Genomic DNA, 22,597 nt, shown 5'->3' on the forward strand with positions numbered 1-22,597 from the left:
CCATGACAGTATAGCTTTACTGTTCAAAAATTCCTGGTTAGCTAAGTCTGTAAATGCAGGAGGAGGAAAAAAACCCATATCATTTTGTAGAAATGGTCCTTGTTAAGAATAAGTGACCCCAACAAATTGTAATATTCAGAGCTTACAAATCTCTGATATTGGGTTTTGGGGTAATGGAAGCCATCTTTCAACTGTCAAAGGAATTGTGTTTGTCATCTCCTTTATTGCAAATATTTTGTTATATTTTAGTTCTATTGAATTTTAAACTAAGACCGTGATGTGACACAGTTTGAACTCTAAATTAATTTAACACTTGCGATTGCAATTAGAAAATGGAAAGAAAACACAAATATGAAGAAATCCTACGACCTACTGTTCTGCCTTCTGATAAAGTGCCAGCCCCACAGTGTGGTTCTAAAGAGGGTTTCACTTGCAGGAAAGACTGCAAGTTTGGAGCTCAGTTTTCCATCTCTACTTGGGATATGTAACAGTAGGGTTTTTAGTAACAGAGACAATTTCTTAGGTAATATATTCACTTTGCTAATATTTCAATTTTAGTTTTGGCTTTTATGATGGCAAAGAGGGTGTTGGAGTGATTGTTAGCATATAGTGAATGACCTGTAGAGACAAAGAGCAGACAGGGCCCTACTAATCTCCCTGCATTCCTTCTGCTTCTTCCTCCCAAAAGAGGAATTCAAGAGAATGACCCTTTAAATCCTTTGCCCTGCTGAGGCCAGGAATCTGTGGAGTTTATAGTTTTTGAGATGTTGTTCTGATCTAAAGACATCCCCAAAATGGTTGATTTGTGCCGGCTGAAGATTGACTGCAAAGATGGCCATTAAGAATTTTGCCGTTCCCTGTAAGTACACGCCCTTCCTTGAATAAGCGTGTGGAACCATTTCCCCTCCTCTTGAATTTGGGCTGTCTGTTACTTCTTTTAACTAAGAGAATGAGGCAGAAGTAACACTGTGCTACTTCTGAGCATATGATTTAAGAGGTCTGGTAGAATCTATTTTTGCTCTTTTAGAACCTATCCGCTACATAAAGGCCAGGCTTTCTTGCTGGAGAAAGATCATTGGAAGAGAACTGAGATACCCTAGCCATTGGCCAGCACCAGGGCTCCAGACCTATAAAGGGGGTCCATTTTAGGTCCTTCTCCTTCACCAGCTGAACTACACCAGTCAACCACAAATGAAAGAGAGATAGATGATCTGTCTTCATTTGACCCTGCCCAAATCCCTGATCTACAGAATTTTGAGCAGTAAAATGGTGTTATTTTAAGACATTAAGTTTTGGAATGTTTTGTTACACAGCAAAAGACAACTGAAGAAGTTATAAAACAATACAGTTCTTGTTCTCCAGACCTTAATCTGATTTAGCAATTACATGGCACACTTATCTTTAACTATCCATTCAAAAATAAAGAATAATCGATTATTTTTAAGGTTAGACGTTCAATATCCTCATGTATAAAGTATATTTCTTGACTTCTTGCTATTATTTCCAGGGGTTTTTCCAAGGTTGGAATGTCCAGGGTTGGAATATCATGCCTTTAGGTTATGATTCTGATATTTACTAAAATGAAAATGTCTAAAAACAAGTGTTATTAGCTTTTAATCCCCAGGATAAATGAAATGGCTGGATTTTCATCAATTTGAGAGCCAGTGGTAGCATGGTCATAATGGAAGTACTTAATTTCTATTTACTTATTTCTGTGCACATACAGGATAAGCAACACAGTGACTTCATTTATTCCTTCTTGCAATCTGCCTCAATTTACTTATACACGAAACAATGCCATTCTTTTCACCAAGTGCTTGCTGTCTAAACCAGTTTCGTTTATTGTTCTAAGTACATTTTACAGCATCTGCCCAAACTCTGTGTTGTTCTTCCTTTTTTTTTTTTCCTTCTGGCTAGCCCAGTAAGTGCCCCCATGCTAGAGAGCAATGAGGCATTTTTTTTAAACAAAAATTAAATCCTTTGGATACAGTGAGGAGACTATGTTATCAATGTCTCAGTCTTCTCCCCCTTCATCCATGCTATCCACTTGCCTCTCTGTGCCCCTACCTGACCACAGTTCCTCTTGACCTGTGTAAGACCAAGATTCTCTACCACCATGGGTAAGACATTATAAGGCAATGAGGTCCCATATTCAGGCTCTATCAGATAGCTCACCTTTTACATTTACTCTATGCACAGCAGGGGCATGATGGTGGTAGTTGTGGTCATAAATGCCGTGTTCAAATGTCCATTTATTCTTTTTTTCTTATTTCTTAGAAAACAAATATGACTGAGTTTTCTAGGACCATTTTCTTCTTAAAGCCTAGTTTTCTTTTTATTCTTCTTTTTAAAATTAGTAATGAGCTGCGATGCACAAGAATAGCTGCTGCCAGTATCTTTTTCTGCAGAAATGTCAATCTTACTTTTCTAGCTGTTGCTCTTTGATGATTCTGTATGTGCATACCTTCCACAGTTTATGAAAACTGGCCACCAATTCTAGACTAGTGACTTGTTTCCTAAACAAAACTTCAAAGAGAGTGCCTCTCCTCTATTCCCACTGCATAGACATCATTCCCTCTTTTATTTTCCAGAGTTATATGGCATCCCTCAATTGATTTGCTTTTAGTTCTATGCTCAAAGTTCCAGCTGACAATTTCAATTCTGCTTAAACTGTAGTCAAGCCTATGGCCTTTAGTGGCTCTCAGAGGTGATGTGTTTTTAAATGTCAGGTCCGTAGAAATACCATGGGGATAATTTGGTTCTACATTTCTCTACCATTATTTTTTTTTCTGGCACTTAAAATTTTCTCCTTTTGTTTCCCTCCTTATAAATTAACAAGGAAATAAAACACACAGTTCTAATAGATTTCTTATGCAATTCTACATGGCATGTTTAATATAGTACGTGGATTTGCTTTAGGTCTTGAAATTAAATACATTGAATATAAAATTCAGTGTTTATTTAAGTCTAGGCCACACCTACATCGGAATCACCTAAGTAAGCATGTTAAAAATGCAGATTTCTGGGTCTACTTCAGACCTACTGACTCAAAATTTCTGTCAGAAGTTGCCATTAATATGTTTAAGAGATTCAGAAGAAGCTCCCCCCAAATGTGCTACTTTGTCATGTGGACTATTTTGAGCCGAAGGCAATCAAGGCCTGACTGACTCAAGAGAAGCTTTTGCCCCCCCTGCAACTACCAAGAAAAATCTAAATTAGGTCTTTCCCAAAGTAAGGGATATTACCAGAGATAAACTTTATATGAGTGACTTATCTGTATGGTAGTGCAAATATCTAATTACTAACCATCTTCTTATTGCCAAGTTAACTGCACTTTTTCCCTTTGGGGCTCCAAGCCTCTATGCCATTCCGTAGCTCAGAATGGCATCTGTACCTCATTTTACATTTCTGTCTTTGAACCTCTCATGTATGTGGGGTTCCTCTATATATGAAATTAAATTTGATTTTCTCCTGTTGGTCCGTCTCATGTCAGTTTGACTCCTAGACCAGTGAGAAGAACCTTGGAGGGTAAAGGAAAATTTTTCCTCCCCAACATGTTTTCTAAGATTATTATATAATACATAATATGTAAATGATTATATATAAAATATGTATGAAACATTATTTATATTAATAATTGTCCTAAAGTAATTCTTATGAAAAGTTGAACTTTGCATTAATGTTGTCAAATTTATCATTGAGTCCTAAGACTAAACATTCACCATTGGTTCCCTTTTTAGCTGTATAGGAAAAACAAAGTGTACAGTTGATGCGGCTGATAATTAACTTTGAAAGAAATACTGAGAAAATGAAAGACATAATCTTGTTGTCATGTAGTGTTTAATTTGAATTATCCACAGAAGGGCTCCAATTCGGAGTGTCACCTTTCTTACATATAAAAATAAGTTAAAGGTCAGAGGTTAAAGACTGTACCATTTACATAAGATACACAATGGCAAAACAGGAATTCAAATTCATAGGCTGACAGAAATGCTGGGGCTAGCCCATGGTAGAACAATAATCTTTTTTGTTTGGCTCCAATTTCAACAGTTAAAGGGTAAACCATTAAACTGTTCATTAGCATTTGTGAGCAACACCCCAATGAACTTCTAGAAATGCTATTAAAACAGTAAGTGTGGTTGGGAAGGAGGAGAATGACTGACAGTGCTAATTATACTTGAATTAACACTAGAAAAATGAACACCACTTGATCAAAGTTAGAGAATGACTGACAGTGCTAATTATACTTGAATTAACACTAGAAAAATGAACACCACTTGATCAAAGTTATTCAATAACAATAATAAAACTTCCAAGATAAATTTTGCATGGTACACTGACAGGGAGAAACAAACAAACCAAAAGGGAGTTTTGGACCTTTGAGAATATAGATGAGAGCCACTTCCATTTAATGGACATTTTTGTATGTATTAAATAGTATAGACATGCTGAAATGAGGTTATGAAATTGTGGTGTACATTTAACAAAACATGCACAGTACAATAGAGTACATTTTGTTATTCACAAGATAAAGTGTATATTAAAAAATAAAATCATAGAACACTGAGTGTCCAGATATGGAAGGTAAGTTGAAGAATGAACAGTGTTTTCTTTCTTCAGTTATGTCGATACATTTCTAACAATGTATAACTTCATCTGGAGATTATAGCCAACATGTAAATTTGAAGTTCTTCTCTAGTATGAAGCTCTATTAGTGTCTTATTGTTGTAACAAACTGCCAAAAAAGTTGGAGGTTGAAACAGTATGTTTATTATCTTAGTGTTTTCGGTGTCAGATGTCTCCAAATGGGTTGGTGGGGCAATATTCTTCTGAAATCTCTAGAAGAAAAATCTGGTTCCTTGCCTTATTCAGCTTCTAGAAGTTTCCCAAATTCCTTGGCTCATAGCCCTGTATCACTCTGACTCCTGTTTCCATCCTCACATTTCTTTCTCTAAATCTGACCTCCCTCTTGTAAGGAATCTTGTGATTGCATTGACCCACCTGGATAATCCAGGATACTCTCCCCCTATTATAGCATTAAGCTAATCAAAACTGCAATGTCCTTTTATAATGTCAGGTAACATATACACAGGTTTCAGTGATTAGGACATGGACCTCTTTGGGAGGTCATTTTATATCCCATAGAAGCTTAGACCAGAAACATTCCACGAACTTCTCCACTCTGCGTGCTCTGCACTGTAATACAGTTGGGGGTTATTTTTTCTAAACCTTTCAACTGCTGTTTTAGAGTGGTTATTACCAGTGGGTCACAGAGGATCTCACTTTCTAGGGAATGTGCTTTCAAATGATTGTTGAGAATAAGGTATTCTCATAATGTGGCTGCTATAACTTGGTGTCAAGTAACAGGGAGACTACATATTTTACCTAAAGTATGTATAATAAAGAGCTAATTATTTGTATCTATAAAAAAAGAGACAGGAAAAAAATGTTTCTTCTCATATTGTGATAAACAGTCTTTTTTTCAATACAACTATTAAACATTGTTGACATACAGTATATAAGATCTAAAGATTCATAGTGAATGGAGGAAAATTCATATATTTGCTCTAAGAACAAAACTAAACAGAAGACTGGTTAAAATTTGTCAAGGTTTGATTATATATAATAATTACATAGTTAATATAAGACTTCTTTACTATGCTTTTTTGCTCAAGATAAGAAAATGAAGAATAGTTTCAAATCTACTGTTAGATTAAAAAAAGTTTTAAATATCAATATTAAATGAAACAATTATTTGATTTGCCCTTCTGCCTCTGCAGATAGACTCATCAATTCATTTATCCATCCAGTTATTAACAGATATTAACTAAGTGCATAGGTTAGGCCAGGCACAGGTGTGGTAGTGGTAGGGGTACACAGAGTCAAATGTGTTATGATTCCTGCTATTCAACTGAGTCAGTGACCCGACAAACTCCAACTGGAATGGAGCTAAACATTAATTAAAATAAAAGTAACAAAAGTGAAACTGAGTGCTCTCAATAGTAAGATTAAATAAAAAGAAGACAGGAGTAGAAAATCTATATTTTAATTTTGTATGTTTTAATCTAAATTGGTATAAGTAGATAAAAATATTGAATTGGAATATTATAACCTGGTAATATTTTCACTGCTTAAAAGATTCCTTGTTCACGAAACTTATTTTAACTACTGATGGGTGAAGATAGAGGAATGTGAATTGGCAAATATTATATATACTTAAATTATCAATAACTTACTTAATCAGTAGTTCATTCAATAAATATTTGTTAAGCCCCTGTTGCATTGCAGGAGTTGAGCACACAAGCCAGACTGAAGCAGTAAGGCCCCCACTCTCATGCAGTTTGCATTCCAGAGAGCTAATACAATATACTCAGACACTCCAAATCTTTCACTATATTTTCATGGTGAACATCGACAGTATGGACAGTATAAAAAAAGGGCAAGATAGCCTCAGGCCTAGAATTCTTCAACTCTGCTATACTTCTGTGCAAGGGATTTATGGCCCCTCTGCCATTAGGTATGCAATCTTATACAGGTTACTTTAAACGTTATAACCTGTTTCTTCTCCTTTAACAAGGAAACAGTAATAGTTGGGGGGGGGGGCTCTCCTGGAGATTAAATGAGATAATGTATGTCATTGAGTGATATTGGTATTATTGCTGTGTCTTTGTGGTTCCAATATGTGCCTGCTCATTAGAATCACCTGGGGATCTTTAAGAACTTTCCAAAGCCCAGGCCACACACCGGACCAGTTACATCTCATCTCCAAGTGTGGGACATAGGCATCAGCACTTTTTGAGCTCCCTAGGTGGTTCCAATTTGCAAACAAATTTGGGAATCGTGGCAATTTGGTTTATTGATGTGTAATAATAACATTTACCCGTCCACCTGTCTTTACCCAAGGTCGAACTATGGAGCCTTCTGAGCGTAACGGAAGTCTGATAATTGAGGTGCACGTTTCTCTGTCTCATCCTTTGACGTGAATGCTAATCTCTTTAAGGGGAGCGGGCTGGGAGGGAGTCCTCATCTCTTGCTGCCTACGCAAAGCTGCCAAGTTTAATGGGCCCCTAAGGTATATACGGTGGACCGAGACTCCCACCTGCGGCGGTTGCTGGGCCTGCCAGAAGTGTAGAACCGGGAGACTCAGCCCTCCCGGGGGCGCTGGCCTCGGTGCGGAGGCCGCAGGCGGCGTCGCCATTCGGCGGATCCGCAGACGGACCGACCTCCGCGGACCCGTAACAACCCGGCCGGCGCATTTGCGGCTGCGCCCTTGCCCTCGTGCGCCTTCATCCGGTGGCCCCCGCCGAGGGCCCGCGCACGCACCGCCGCTTTGGCCTACGCCGAGCGGGACCCGCCGCGCCGCGCGTCACCATGGAGCCCAGGCCGCCCGGCGGCCCCGCACCCGCGGAGCCGGGGCCTCGCGTGCTCGGCTTGTGCGGCGCAGACCCAACGGCCTCGGCTTCCTCTTCGAGCGGGGTCGGGGCGGAGGCCGAGGCCGGGCGCCGCGCTCCGGCTGTGGCGGCCGTGCTGCCGGCGGGAGGGTGCGGGGAGAGGATGGGCGTCCCCACCCCGAAGCAGTTCTGCCCCATCCTGGAGAGGCCCCTCATCAGCCACACCCTGCAGGCCCTGGAGAGGTAATGCGGCGCCGGACGCGCCCCGTCCCCGGCCCGGCCTCCCGCTCCGTGCCCTGTCGGCACAGGCCAGCCCGCGCGACACCTGCCCCGCTGCCGCTCTCGGCTGGCGCCGTTTCTCGGCGTCCGTTGAGCCGGACCCCGGCGCCTCCATTCTCGGCAGCATTTCCGAGATGGGCAGCGCTGGCCCTGTAACAGCTGCGCACGGACGCTGCGGCTGCCCACAGCTTGTTAACGTCCCCGAATCGGCCGGGCGCGGGGAAACCAGCGTGTGGAGCTGGGATAGGGAACGAGGGCAAGGTCCGCGTCCCGGGGATACTCAGTTACCGCTTGGGCCCCCGTGTGTCCTGTTCTCTCTTTTAGAAGGAATTGAAGTATAAATCAAGATTATTTCTTGAAGACAACTGACTTTTCTCATTTTACTAACAAAGAACTGAGACCAAGGGTATTAAATAATTATTTATGACCTGAGTTTCTAAAAGGAAACGCTCTAAGAAATGATGACAGTGGTATTATTGTCAGGGGCATAAAGCTCAGTTAGGCTAAAATCAATAAGTGTCTAAATTTACTGTTTAAAAAATGTTTTCCCAAGTCTGAGGTAGGACGTAGAAGTCTCTGCCAGAAATCTAATTTATGGTTTCAAATGTCTAAGGAAAGAAAGTGTCATTCAGGGTGGTTACCTTAGCTAAATATACCAAAAATGACAACGACAACAAAAGCCAGTTGGGCGAACTTCGGTTTGGTCATGTGACTCAGGTGCAGGGTGGCAGTGGTAAATTGGGTGTGGGTGGGAATTCCTCTGACAGTGGATTTGAATAAGGTCTGGAACAGCCTTCCCCACAGCCCATGAGGTATCTTGAGTTATCTTAGGTGAAGGGCACTGGTTAAGATGATTTGTTCCTTGATATGATTCCATGCTCATCAAAAACCTTAATATAAATTGGCTTCCCATACACATATAGGAACAAACTGTGCTATCTCACTGATAAAGCATTCCAGACCTTACCATAATAAAGAATAATCACTGTATATTAACATGTTGGCATTCTAATTCATGTTTCAGTCTCTTTTTAATTTGGTTAATGTTTGTCTCCTTGAGTCTGATAACTCCAGATGAATTTGAAAGATGTTCTTTGTCATTTTGTATGTTTCATGTTAAGGCAACTTTGGATTTGTGATTGAGGCTGGGTTGATATCTGGTCTTACTACTTGGCAAGACCAATGTAAGTCCACTTTTAGTAATTTAATTATCCATGGTGTTTCAGTGTATTATGGCTGACTAGATTTTCTGAGTTTTTACTAGTTTTTAATTTTTGTTCTGTTGTATATTTTAAGAAATTGTTCTGTCCTGTTTCTTAAAATAATTGCAAATTCTCTTTGAACAAGAGAGACTAGACATACATAAGTGTTCATTCAAATGAGCAATGTTGATTACTTGAATTAAACTGAAAGTAGGAGTGGACTAGGAGATAGAAATATTTAGAAGACAGGGATTGACGGGTTTTAGTGATTAATTGTATTAGGGATTCAGAAAGAGAAAGGCATTTAAGATATTTTTAGTTGAGTAATTGCTCAGCTATATGAATTTGACTAAAGAATTGCCTTAATGCTTCATTAATAAAAGGGTTAAGTCTGAGTCAAGTGAAAGAGTAGGGCCTGTATTTGTACAAAAAATACAGTAAGAATATGTTTTGTATAGGTCAGATGGTTAGAGTTTGTGTTCAGTTCCATGTGGCCCCTATGGGGCTCCTTCAAGGTAGAGAGATAAGAAAGGGACTGGTAGGCTGGGCTTGACAACTGGGATACCTTCATGGGCCATAATGAGACATGACGTTGGGAAGGCCATCAGGAGCCAGCCCCTTCACACCAAGTTAGTGTTTTGCTGTTAAATATCAGGGTGGATATGGAGAGATGGAAATCTGTAAATTACAACACAGTAGAAAGCAGAGGACTAATGTCCACGAAGACTGTCAGGGCAGGGAGCTGTAACTACCACCGTCCCTTGGGCCTAACTACAGCCTGGATAAGAGCACTTAAGAGTTCGAAACAGGGCCTGATTTTCCATTTGGTTTTTAAAAATATTTGTTTAAATTTTCTATTTTTCAACTGTTCTTATTAAAGTGTAGGTGTAGAGTATTCCTGTAAATACTATTTACATTATTCAGAGAGAAAGAAACATCTGAGACATATTTCTTAAAATTTTGATAGACGTAATGGAGCTTGAGGTTAGGTTTGTATTTACCTATGGAATGTGCTAGGTAGGAGATACTCATGAGAACTTGATAACAAATCTGGCTGTGGGGGTTACATGTGGACTTGTCTTCAGCTAAGGAAGTTGACCAGATCCATGTATTAAGCAAATATTTGTTTAGTAAGCACTGTGTGAGGTAAAGTTCTTTCTCAGTCCCATGATTCTACGTTATTAAATTTTAATACTGTGAAAGGTTTTTAATTCTATAACAAGTAAAGAATGTGAATAAATCCTTTGAAATACAAACAGTATTTATAGACTTGCAAGTGTTGGGTATATACTTGGTTGCTGAACAAAATAGCATAATCCGGTTATCTCTCAAGAATTGTTTAAAACAGTGTTTGCCAAACTTTTTTTATTGTGACCTGTTAATGGCATTTCGCATCATGATTCAGTGACAAGCATACTCAAATACATATATGCACACATATTTGAAAGAAAATTTATTGAAAATGTATCCTTGCTATTTGCTATGTATTCTAATTTTTCTGTTTCAGTTACCCAAAAATGTTAGTCTAGTCTTACTAAATTGCTTTGATAACACTAAGTGGTCCTGAATTCTGCAGTTTGAGAAATACTGGTTTAAAATACCTCTCTATTTGCTTTATATAATTGTTTGAAACAGTCTAAGGCTATGAGTATGTCTATTTGTAATTATATCTACTGCTTTTTGTTTGATCAACCATAGTTATTTTGTAGTTATTCTAAGACATTCCAGAAAAACTGGGATTTACTTTAGGACTTCATTCGTTCATTTCTCATGGAACAAGTATTTGAATAACTACATCAAATAATGTCCCACTATCTTCCTCCCTCTTTATAACTTAATTCAGTATAATTTTGATTAAAAAAGGCAATATGTCTTTAAGAGTTGCTTTTAACCTATTTCTGGTAGGATACACTATGAAAAATAACAGAGGTCAATAGCTTGGAGTACAAGTAACATTCTTGCCTTTTAGAGCAATATTACCTAATAATCTAAGTGAATATGTACTTAAAACTTCTCTATTGAAAAGAAACTCAGTATGATGTATTAATAACTGAAATATATTTGATTACTTTTAATAGTTATTTTCTATAAATTTAAGAATCAGAGACCATATGTCAATAAATATCTGTTTAACAAATCAATGAATAGAGAAGAGAAAGCTTAATTAGAGAAGAATACATTATTTAATGTGTTCATTGATTGACTTAACATATGGTTATTGACATCGAATATGTGAGGTCAGGAATGCTGCCATTTCTTATTCATTATTGTACCACTGATATCTAGCCTACTACCTGGCAAATGCTAGATGTTGCATTTGCTTCGCTTACAAGAAATAAAAACTTTGACCATTTTTTGGCCACAGATGCAGCAATATTATAAGGTTCAACACTAATAACATAAAGGAAGTTTTGGAGACACAAAATTCAGACATGATCTTTTCTCTCCTGGGTTTTACAGCTTCCCTCTGAGAAACAGTTTAGTGCATTTAACAGTATGGGTTTAAAAATCAGATTGGGTTCACCCAGGTACCTTCATTTCCAAGATGTATGATTCAGTTCACTGCCTTGTGTCCTCTGCAAAATGGATATAACAGTGACTCTGTTCATAGAACTGATGTGAAGGTTAGGTGAAATGCACACAAACATTCTACATGGTTCATGGGACCTAGCAGACAATCCATACCTCTTACTCTTTGTACTACTAGTACTACTGTAAGTTTAGTATATACCAAGCCCTGGCATGTAGTCTTTGCTTTCTATGAGTTGGCAACCTACTGAGGGAGAGAGAAAATAAAACAGAACAGTATGATGCTTCATGACTCTCTAGTCATAAGAGTATGAAAGCCCAGAGCAGGGACGTCGCACCCAGCATGACAGTTCAGGGAAGCTTCCCGGAGGAGGCCGTATCTGAACTGAAAGCTGAAGAACAAGTAGAGCTCAGTCAGGACTGGATGGGGATGGGAGAATGGTAGAAAGCAGGGATAGTGTTGAGAGGTGGGGGAAGCAGCAAAGCAGAGACCTGGGCATGAGGGAATGTGGTGGTGGGTGGTGGGTGGTGGGTGGTGGGAGGGGTCTGGAGGAGACCAAGTGGTATAGGGAGAAGCAGACTGAGGCTGGGCCTTGAAGGGAGGGTCCTGCTCAAGAGCCAGCAGTGTGGGCCTCAGGTTTGTGCATGAGAAAAATCATCTGGAAGTGGTAAGAATGGGTTGAGCTGGGTTAAGATGAGGAGGGGACCAGGGAAAAATCTGATGTGATAAATTATGGGGGAGATGACTGCTTGGGACAGAGCTGTGCCAGTGGAGGCAGAACCTTGGAAAAGCCCACATTTAAAGGACACAGAGGAACTGTCACTAGGTGAGGACTTAAAGTACAGTAAGATTTTAAACCATCTAAGTACAGTATAATTGTTAAGCCTGCAAAGGAAAGAATGGGGGATGGATGGGCAAGAAAGCAAAAAGCAACTCACACTTTTATTCCCGAATCCTTTTTATTTCCTGCACCGATCACAACATATTTTATTCTTTGGTATTTTGTGAGTAGTATTGCATTATCTTAGTTTATTTGTGACTAAAATACCCCCAGGTGTCTGACAAAATGTAATCCTGTTTCTCTCTGAGTCTTGGGATCTGGAAATCACTCAAAAACCTCAAAGCAAAACAACCCACAAAACTACATTGTATAGGGAAGGCTACTTTCATTCTTGACTTTCATAGCAACCAGGTTAATGAAGAGTTGCTGTGTATTTGGTGCCCTTGGAGGAGCTGGGTTGTAAGATGTTATACTGCTTCTGAAGGATGAGATAGAAGAAGGTCATCTATTCATTCAAGAAACACTTCTTGAATCTACCAACTAGGTATTAGGTCTAAAGCCATGGGCAAAACATCCCTACTATCTGGAAGCCTATGTTTAGAAAATGGAATTCTGTACTGTCTTCATGAAAAATGATAAAAATTTTTTCAAGCATTTTTTTGGCATAAGATGGTAGTATTGGAAAACAGAGCATAATGTATCTGTGTATGAGATATCTTTCTGCTTTGTTACCCATATTGAAAGAGAAAGTGTGAGGATTACATGAGGTAGAATGTGACTAATGTTTAAGACACAGTAAATGCTTAATTGATGTTAGCTGTAATATGTGATGATTTATTTTGCCAATCTTTCTTACTACTGTAATTGCTCTCTTATTTCTCTCTGAAATCCCATCGATGGGCTCTGTCTGTTACCCAGGCTCCTATCATTGTCTTGTCCTGTTTTCAGCAGCAGCCTCCTACCTGCTTTCTGCAGCTTTTCTCTCTTTACAATCTATTCTCCATTTGTAGTCAGAGTCGAATTTGTGCTCTTAAATGTTTCCTGTTGCTGCTGTAAGAACTTCCATGAGCTGAGTGGCTTAAAGCAACACAAATTATGTTACACTTCTGGAGGTCAGAGATCCAGAATCAGTTTTGCTGGCCTTAAATGTATTGGCAGTGCTACCTTCCTTCTGGGTGGCTCTAGGGATAGTCCTCCTACTTACCGCTTTCTGGATTCCAGAGGTCACTTGCATTCCTGAACTTGTGGTCCTGTATCACTGCAACCACTGCTTCTGTTATCACATCTCCTTTGACTCTTCTGTCTCTCTCTCTCTCTCACTTAGAAGGATTCCTGTGATTATTTTGGACCCACAGGTAGTGCAGGATGTTCTCTGCATCTCAAGATCCTTAACTTAGTCACATCTGCAAAGTTCTTTTGGCATGGCGAGGTTGCATACTCACAGGTTTTGGGAATTAGGAGATGGACATCTTTGTTGGGGGGATGTTACTCTGCCTACCACCATTCCCATCTTGTCATGAGACAGTGTCTAGTACAATGGGGGAGGTGAGTATTAACTTGTAAGTGTAAATGTCCTCTTCTGCATAAAGCTCTTCTATGACTTTTTATTACTTATAGGATTAAAGGCTGAAACTCCTAATATGGCCTGGGAACTGTCCATGGCCTGGCTCAGCCCAGTGCTGGCATGGGGCCTCAAGGCTTTTCATGGGCTTTTTTCCTTCCTGCTCATAGAATTCCACTCCATTTCTGCCCAGCCCCTCAGGACCATGCCATGTCTCTGCTTATACCAGTTTTCTCTCTCTCCCTTCCCTCCAGACACCTTTGGCTGTTTTCCTGCTACTCAGTGCTTGGATCCTAGAGCAAACTCTGCTTCCTTAGGGAGTACCATGGCGTTTACGCTGTTCTGCTGTTCTACCTGCCTGCAATCCTGGAGCGTGGGCTTCTCCTTCATAACACTTGATTGCAACTTGCCATTGTTTATTGGTGTTCTTATTTGTTTCATCTGTAAGCTCTGTGAAGGCAGTGGCTATTTCCACTGTATACTCAATGGTGATCATTTATTTAGTGTTCAATAAACATTTTTTAAGTGAATGGACTTAAAATCAAAAGACAGTGTGTCTGTAAAGTAGACCTTGGTTTTGTTCATCAGTGTAGTATTGTAGCCACAGGCAGAATGGAGTTTTGAGTTATGGGAAAGGTTTGCTCAGTAACAGAAGGCATAGGAGATAGTTTAATTACTGAGTAAAGCTACCCAGTGTCCTTCATTTTTTGATAAAGAGCTAATTTTGCCATTTGGTAATTTTTCAGACTCTTCTTCCATCTCCCTAAAAGCATGTTCAAGACTTTTAACTCTAGCATGAATATACAGGATCTCACAGGCTAAGAAATCTGTTAAATTTTAAAATGACCTTTATTGGGAGTTGATATGGGTCAGAGGCTATTTTCCTGGTTTAGGCCTGGTGGCCATGGAACAGTCTGCTGTGACATTAGCCTCTGTTAGCATTGGTGTTGAAGAGAAGTCTGCAAAACTTATTTAATGTAGTGGCTACTCCATGCTTTGAACTGTTTGCAGTGCATTATTTCAGTAGGTCTTTAAGAATGTTTTACAACTAAAAAACTGTTTTGTATCTGACAACATATTAATTCCTTTAATTTTATATTTTTATTAAACTATGAGGTTTTCAGGCCTGCTTTATAGTTATACAAGCATGATGATTATAGTTTTCCTATTTAAACTACAATATTTCACCCTGGTGTAGGCAAAGTTTGTTAGATCAGTTATTAAGCTTTGTCCACTTAGTGGACTTCTTGAAGGAGACAGAACCTTTGGAATTAAAAAATGCTTCAATTTGCTCCTGTTGAAGAGAAAATTATTTGGAAAAAATAAGTTTAAAAACCTATTCTTGTTGCATTAATTTCTCAATCTGCTGATAGTCTATAGTTATTCAAATTGAAGTGAAGTCAAATCTTTACCTGATCTACATATATTTCACACAGTACTAACTTCATACTATATACTTTGATGTCTTTATGTTTCTATCTTGAGTGTGAAATATTCACTAATTTTTATCAACCTCTTTACTAGACCTGATAAAATGCATAAAATTCACATAGTTAACTTTCAGCTTTTAATCTCCCTACAAAGATAAACTAGTAGCAGTTTTTTGTTTGGGCTACTTTCTCAGAGTCAATTTATATGAAATGTGTACATACTTTGCTTTTAGAGCATTTTGGATAAAGGACATCATTGTGGCAGTAACTGGAGAGAACATGGAAACAATGAAGGCTATTATTCAGAGGTATCAGCACAAACGCGTCTCGCTGGTGGAAGCTGGAGTGACCCGCCACAGGTCAATTTTCAGTGGACTGAAAGCACTGGCAGAAGATCAGCCTGACTCTAAGCTCTCTAAGCCAGAAGTAGTGATTATTCACGATGCTGTGAGACCATTTGTTGAGGAAGACATTCTCCTTAAAGTCGCCACAGCTGCTAAGGAACATGGGGTAAGTATTTATACTTCTGAAAATGGGTAAAAGGGATAAATACCACAGTAAATACCCTATTTACTAATTTAACAGAGCTATATTTAAATGTCAAGGTATTTAAAATGGGCATGATGACCTAGACATTATGCTAATTTGTTTTAGGAAGTTTATAGTATATAGGTTGTGAGAGTATTCTGGAATTTCTTTTGCTATGGTCACTTACAATGAATTATGAGCTATCGAAGAATGCAATAATGTCACTAGAGTATGGATATGAATGGACTTAAAAGGAATGAAATTAAATATGCAGTTATCTAAAAATGCCTAATACCTAATATATGTAATTAACAAAATTCCAGTTCTTTGCACTCAAATTTTGTGTTGTGATTTTTCAGAAGTGGTTGTTTTTCCAGCACAATCAACCAACCAGGCACAATGTCATACCCCTTAAAGTGAATCATCTTAAGATAACAGAATGCTGTGTGTTATTTCACCAAAATAAACATACACTAGCAAAAGACCCATTGTAATCTCCAGATCATCTTTGTTTTTTCCTAATCTTATGCAAAACGTACAAATAAGGTAATAGATGTTAAACTTAATTCTGCAGTCTAAATTTGGGACAGTGATGAAAAAATTTTATTGCACAGACTTGGTTTAGTATAACAGTCTGTGGAGTCTGTCCGACTTGGGTCCAATTCCCAGTTTTTATTTGTGGTGTAGTGTGTATTGAACTTTATCAACCTCTATGTGCCCATTTTCCTTACTTGTAAAAATATAGTTGCTAATACTTGTATGATTGCTTTTAGAATTAGAAATTATATATGGAACTACTTAGTAGGGTACTAAGTACTTAAAAATGGTCTCCTTTTCTTTCTGTTTTGATTTTTATATTATATTTTATATAATATACAATAATATATTGTAATATCTCTTTGTTTCTCAGATTTTATACATTATAGCTGATAGTAATTCTTGATCTTTTGCTCTTTCACTTTTTCACTCATGATGACTTGTTTGTTCCTTTGTTTTGTGATTTGCATTGTGAGCCCACGTGTGGCAAGGTTATCAGCACGGCCACTCTGGTCATGGGTTGAGGGTTTGTTTCTGAAATACACATGTGTTGCCTTTGTAGGGGTTCCAGCAGCTTTACCAACTTGGAAGCACTTTGTTTTAGTTCACAGCTTGAGGATTTGTAGATCCTGTGGTAATATAATACTAAACCAAACTCCAAACCTACATAAAACCTACACGGTGATGGTTTGTCAGGGACAACGCCCTGTCTGCCTCAGATCCCAGGCCAGGACAGTTTTGCTTATTGTCATCCCTGACTTGTGAGTGCACTTTTTTTGGGCTGCCCTTTGACAGCACAGGCTCAGGATCTAATTCCTCATTTCTTCTCATTTATTAAAACCTTAAGTATCTTGTCAAGACACAGCATCTGTATCCTACATCTGTGGTCCCTGGCTATGATAGTGTGTGTTAGTTAGTCCTGTGGCATTTTGTTGTGAGTCAAACTTTTCAAAAAACACTTTTAAGAGCCATGCTTGTAGAAAGCTGTTGGTAAAACTTTCTCCTGTATTTGATTTTTTTTTATGCAAGAGGTTTTCCAAGATAACTAGTCTGCTATATTGCCAAAAATAGAAGTCTTTCACTAAATATAAAGTACTTGTATATTTTTACATAACTATAAATCGAGATGAAAAAGTAGTAACAACGACATTCCTATAAGGGAAATGTTGGAAAGGGTATAAGAAGTTGAAACAGTGAAAAACAAAAAATATGGGGAGAATCATTTTTAAAAGGACTAACAGGTTGTATGTAGGCTGTCTTTTTCATATACTAGAACTGCTAGTCATAGCATAAATTGAAATTGAGATGCATCAGCAAAGCAACCTACTGAAGATTTGCTCCTGAGGGAAGACGTTTACTTAGTTATTTGCATATCTTTCTTTCTTCAGCCCTCCTCTGTTCTGTGTCTCTCTCTAATCATGTTGTCTTCTCCTCCGCATCAGCTCCTTAAAGTAACAGGTAACACTGCTTCTGCTTTTTCACCTCTAATTTTCTCCTCAATGCACAGCAATCTGGCTTTTTTTCCCTCCTGTGTGATTACTCCGTTCCAGATCACCTGTAACTTTCCAATTCCCAAATTAGATGTGCTCTTTTAGTTTGTAGACTAAGCAATTTGACTGACTTTTGTCCCTGGTTCTTTGCAGGAAGCTTCTAAATCCTTGGGATTTCCTAAGTGATAGGGTTTTCAGTGGTTTCCCAGTAATTGGTGGTTGTTTATTTATGAGTCCTGGGATCTCTCCTGAGTTTATGCTAATAAGATGAGATGACTCAGGATGGGGGGGTGATCACCAAAAAGACCACTGGTGATTAGCAGTTTGGGGTTTTGAAGAGCCCAACTTCTGGGGAGCAAATGGAGCTGGAGGTTGAGTTCAATCACATGGTCAATGATTCAGTTAATCATGCTTACAAAATGAGATCCTCATAATAAACCCTGGCACTGAAGGTCAGGGAGCTACCTGGTTGGTGAGCAGGGATATGCTGATTCCATGGGGAGAGGGTCCACAGAAACTGTGTCCTAGACTCTCCCAGACCTCGCCCTTTGTGTCTCTTTATTTAGCTCATTTATTTATATCCTTTTTCACAAAACCATAGTCATCATTGCCCTGAATTCTGTGAGTTCTTCTAGTGAATTAGTAAACTGGAATGGAGGTTGTGTGAACCTCTTGGATTTGCAATCAGTTGGTCAGAAGTATAGGTGGCTTGGGGATCCCACTTCTGTCTGGTGTCTGAAGTAAGGGCAATATGGTTGGGAGCTGCAGGGTTTGTGCTAACTGAAGGTGGCTGACAGAATCGTGTCGTACAGAGTATGCCAGTGTGTGCAGAGGATGTCTGTGCTGAGTTTGAAAGTATTAACCAACTCTTCCTTTTGAAACTCCCTCCCTACCTTGGCCTCTGTGACTCTACACTTGCTTTCTTCTTATTTATTTGATACTCCCTTTTCAGATGCTTCTTTCTGTTTTTAAAATATGGTTCCTTTAACCTCTTTTATCACTGAGCACAGTATTTCTGAGCAGTCTAAATCATGCCTACATTAGGTAAGTTTTAAATTTATATACAGTAAAATTCACTTTTGAGGGGTATGCCGACTGAGCATTTATACCTCCATAGAATCTGTAATCACCACAGATAGGATACACAACTATTCTAACACTCCAAAGAATCCCTTCCTGCTATCCCTTAGTATCAGACCCTTTCTCCTCTCCTGTCTCCTGCCAACCACTTACATGTTCTCTATTAATATATTTTTTTCTTTTCTAGAATGCTATCTACATGGAATCATGAACATGTAACTTTGAGACTATTTTACATGTTCTAGTATATTGGCATGCACCTATTTTATCTTCCACATGTTATCTTACAAATATCTCTCAAGCTCCAATTTCTCTCTTCTGAAATGCTCTATTTTATGTTCAACTTCCAACTCAGATCACTCCAATTTGCCTTTTTCAGTGTTTCTGGAATCATTTAGCTCTGAATTCATTAGTCCTCCCTATTCACTTTACTTAAGTCCTACCCTGTAGAAACATTGCTATTTATTTAAGTCTTAGGCCTAAACAAATGATTTTATATATTAGAAAGCAATGAGTTCCACTTATTTAGTGGGAAATCTTAGGTTTATTTTGACAAAGGTTTAAATTCCCTGTACAGGCACTAAATTACTTCGACTTCCATAGAATGAGCTGAAATTTGACCTTTGATACTGGGGAAGGTACTGTGAAAGCTTTTGTTTTGCTTAATTATATAAAACTGCCTACCTTTGTATATCCATTCTATGATTTATCTTCAAATGAAGTTGAAGAAGGGGTAGATGAAGGAAAGAGGAATGTATCTAGGGACTAAAATGAAGTGAAGTTGATTACATATGCAAGTATATTTCTCATCATAATAAATGTAAGGTAAATGGTATTCCTTTAATTCCCAGGAATTAAAGTTTATGTAAAATGAGAGCCTTCTTATGCCTTTTTGCTCCATATCCACATTTAACATTTAAGGGTGCTTTGTAGTGATAGTTATTTTAGAAGAATCTCTCTGTGTTACTTTATTTTATACATTGAGTAAATTAATAGGGTACTTTCCATCTCCTTATATATTAAGAAACTATTAAAAACATGAAATATTCAAAATCTCATAATTGCCAATGATTAACTTTGAAGATGCGATTCTGCAGACATTTATTAGGCAACCCAGCCAACTAAAATCATAATTACACAGTCAGAGGAATTCTGTTGTACATTGTCCTAATCAGCTTGAATGCAGATGTCTGAGCAGGAATGCACGTTAGCACCTGCTTTGATGGATGATAAGTATTGTTCAATTTTGCTTTTAAAAGTAAACAGTAGAGGTGGGGTTCATTATTCCACATCAGATGATTTGTATCTGTGATGATTTCCATGCATTGACATATGCAAATACTTTGATACCACATTAGCCTAAGAGGCAAGTAAGCACTGTGGTGCTGAGCTGTTAAATTTCCATTCTGGGTTTATGAGACTAATTCCCAAAGAGACAATGTATTTGATGACTTCAGAATCATGCTTCATATTACAAACATCTATGGTCGCTGTGATTTTTGTCCAGTACTTGTGTCATGATACTGATGGTTTGAATTTCAGAAGGGCTCATATAGTTGAAGATTTTATTCAATGCTAATTTCTGAACAAACATGGCTTACCCTGGAAACTACTGTGGGGAGAACATGTCTATTTGCATTAGTATCTTTCTTCTATATGTGTTTATATCATTTAGCTGAGAGAGTGCTAGTCAGTGAAAAAGTGTCAGCAAAGGAGTTATGCTTACTTGTGACGCTTTCCATGGGCCCTTTGTTTAGGAAGACCCTGGAAGCTGACAGTCAACTTGTGCTTTCAGTTGTCTTCATGTTGTACTGCTTTCCAACTGATCTTTTTGAAGCTATTGTAAATTATATCTTTATTTTGGGTTGTTCACTGTTACTACATAGAAATACAATCTTATCCCCTCTGCTCTTGTTGAACCTATTAGTTCTGCTAGTTTTTTTAGTGGATTCATTAGATTTTCTATGTACAAGATCATATCTGCAAATACATAATTTTAGTTTTTCTGGATGCCTTTTAATAGATTTTTCTTGCCTAGTTACCCTGCCTGGAGCTTCCTGCACCGTGTTTGTATACCTGGTAACAACAGTGGACATGCTTGTTTGTTCCTGATGTTAAGGGAAAAACATTCTTTTGCCATTAAATATTACATCAGTTGTGGGTTTTTCATAGATGCTGTTTATCACATTGGGAAAGTTCCTATTCTGTTTCCAATTTGGGTGCTTTTTTCAGGAAGAAGTGTTGGATTTTGTCAAATGCTTCTTCTGCATCTATTGAGATGTTAACATGTGTGTCCTTTATTAGTATGGCATATTACATTAATTTGTGTGTGTGTGTGTGCATGCGCTGAACCAATTGTGCCATTCCTGGGATAAATCCCAGATAGTTATGGTGTAAGAAATATCATGATACTTCTTACATGTTGCCTAATTTGGTCTGCTAATATTTTTTTAAAAGATTTTTGCATCAATATTCTTCAGGATTTTGGTCTGTAATTTTAATTTTCTGTTATGTCTTAGTCTGGTTTTCATAAACTGGTCTTACAGAATGAATTGGGAAGTGTTCCCTCCTATTTTTTTGGAATATAATGCGAGGAATTGGTATTTTAAAAAATATTTTTTGGTATAGTAAACGAGTGAAGCCATTTGGGCCTGGGCGTTCTTTCTGGGAAATAAAAACATTTTTAATTCAACTTCCTTACTTGTTCAAGGTCTACTGAAATTTTCTATTGAGTCAGTTTTGGTAGTTTGTGTCTTCCTAGGAAATTGTAATTTCATCTTTCATCTAATTTGTTGAGATATACTTGTTCTTAATACGCCCTTATATTCCCCATTTCTGTAAGATTGGTAGAAATCTCACCACTTACATGATTTTACTAAGTCGTTGTTTTTCTTAGTCTACTTTAAAGGCTTGTCAATTCTGTTTATCTTCTCAAAGAACCAAATCTTGGTTTTGCTTTTCTCAATTTTTTATCTTCTACTTCATTTATTTCTGCTCTAATCTTTATTTACTTCCTATGTCTGCTTTAGTTTTACTTCTTTCTTTATCCTGTTTCTTAAAGTGGAAGGCTAGGTTTTTGATGTAAGAATGTCTTTTTCTATATGTTAATTATAAAGCATTATTTTCTTTTCAAGAATTTTTTCCTTACCTTTTACATTTTTACTATGATGTGTCTGGAAGTAAATTTCCTTGGGTTTATTTTACTTGACATTCATTGAGCTCCTTGAATGTGCAAATTAATGTTTTTCCTTGACTTTGGGAAACATTCAGTCATCATTTCTCTGAATATTTTTTCTTCTCCTTTCTCTGTCTCCTACTGGTACTCCTATTAAAAAATGTTGGTGTGCTTAACGGTGTCCTGCATTTCTTGGACTATTCATTTTCCTTTCTGCTTTGTATTGCATAATATCTATTGAGTTAACTTTATATTTGAACTAGAGAATAAAAAAAATTATTGTTCAGCCCCATTGGTGAATTGTTATATAATTATTAAACTTTCAACAGTAGAATTTGTATTGAGTTTTTAAAAATCTGTCCTAATATCAATAATATAGATACTGTCATCATACTTTACTTAAGCATGACTTCCTGTAGTTTTTTTAAACATATTTATAATATCTGATTTGAAATCTTTGGTAAGTATGGTATCTGGGCCCCCTCACAGGCAGTTTCTGCTGCCTGCTTTCCCTTTCCTTTTTTCTCCTTTGTGTACATCACACTTTCTGGGATGCATGTCTTCCAGTTTTTTTTGTTGAACACTGAATATTTTGGCTATCTTTTATCAGTTC

At 37.9% G+C, this 22,597-nt stretch overlaps 1 protein-coding gene across 6 annotated transcripts in view; it reads left to right on the plus strand.

Moving 5' to 3' along the window:
* Positions 1-7,019: 7,019 nt before the first annotated feature.
* Positions 7,020-22,597, plus strand: part of CRPPA (CDP-L-ribitol pyrophosphorylase A) — a 326,915-nt gene continuing 311,337 nt past the window's right edge. For 2 of the 6 annotated variants that reach the window (XM_037003634.2, XM_073238748.1), the window contains exons 1-2: positions 7,026-7,634; positions 15,408-15,684. In XM_037003634.2, the coding sequence (XP_036859529.1) occupies positions 7,372-7,634; positions 15,408-15,684 (540 nt within the window). In that variant the 5' untranslated portion in view covers positions 7,026-7,371. Of the gene's footprint in view, positions 7,635-8,833; positions 8,855-15,407; positions 15,685-22,597 lie in introns of those variants that run through there. The other 4 variants (XM_073238749.1, XM_073238750.1, XM_037003632.2 and 1 more) reach the window with 4 other exon arrangements.

The sequence above is a fragment of the Manis javanica genome, chromosome 6, assembly GCF_040802235.1.
Source record: "Manis javanica isolate MJ-LG chromosome 6, MJ_LKY, whole genome shotgun sequence".
NCBI lineage: Eukaryota > Metazoa > Chordata > Mammalia > Pholidota > Manidae > Manis > Manis javanica.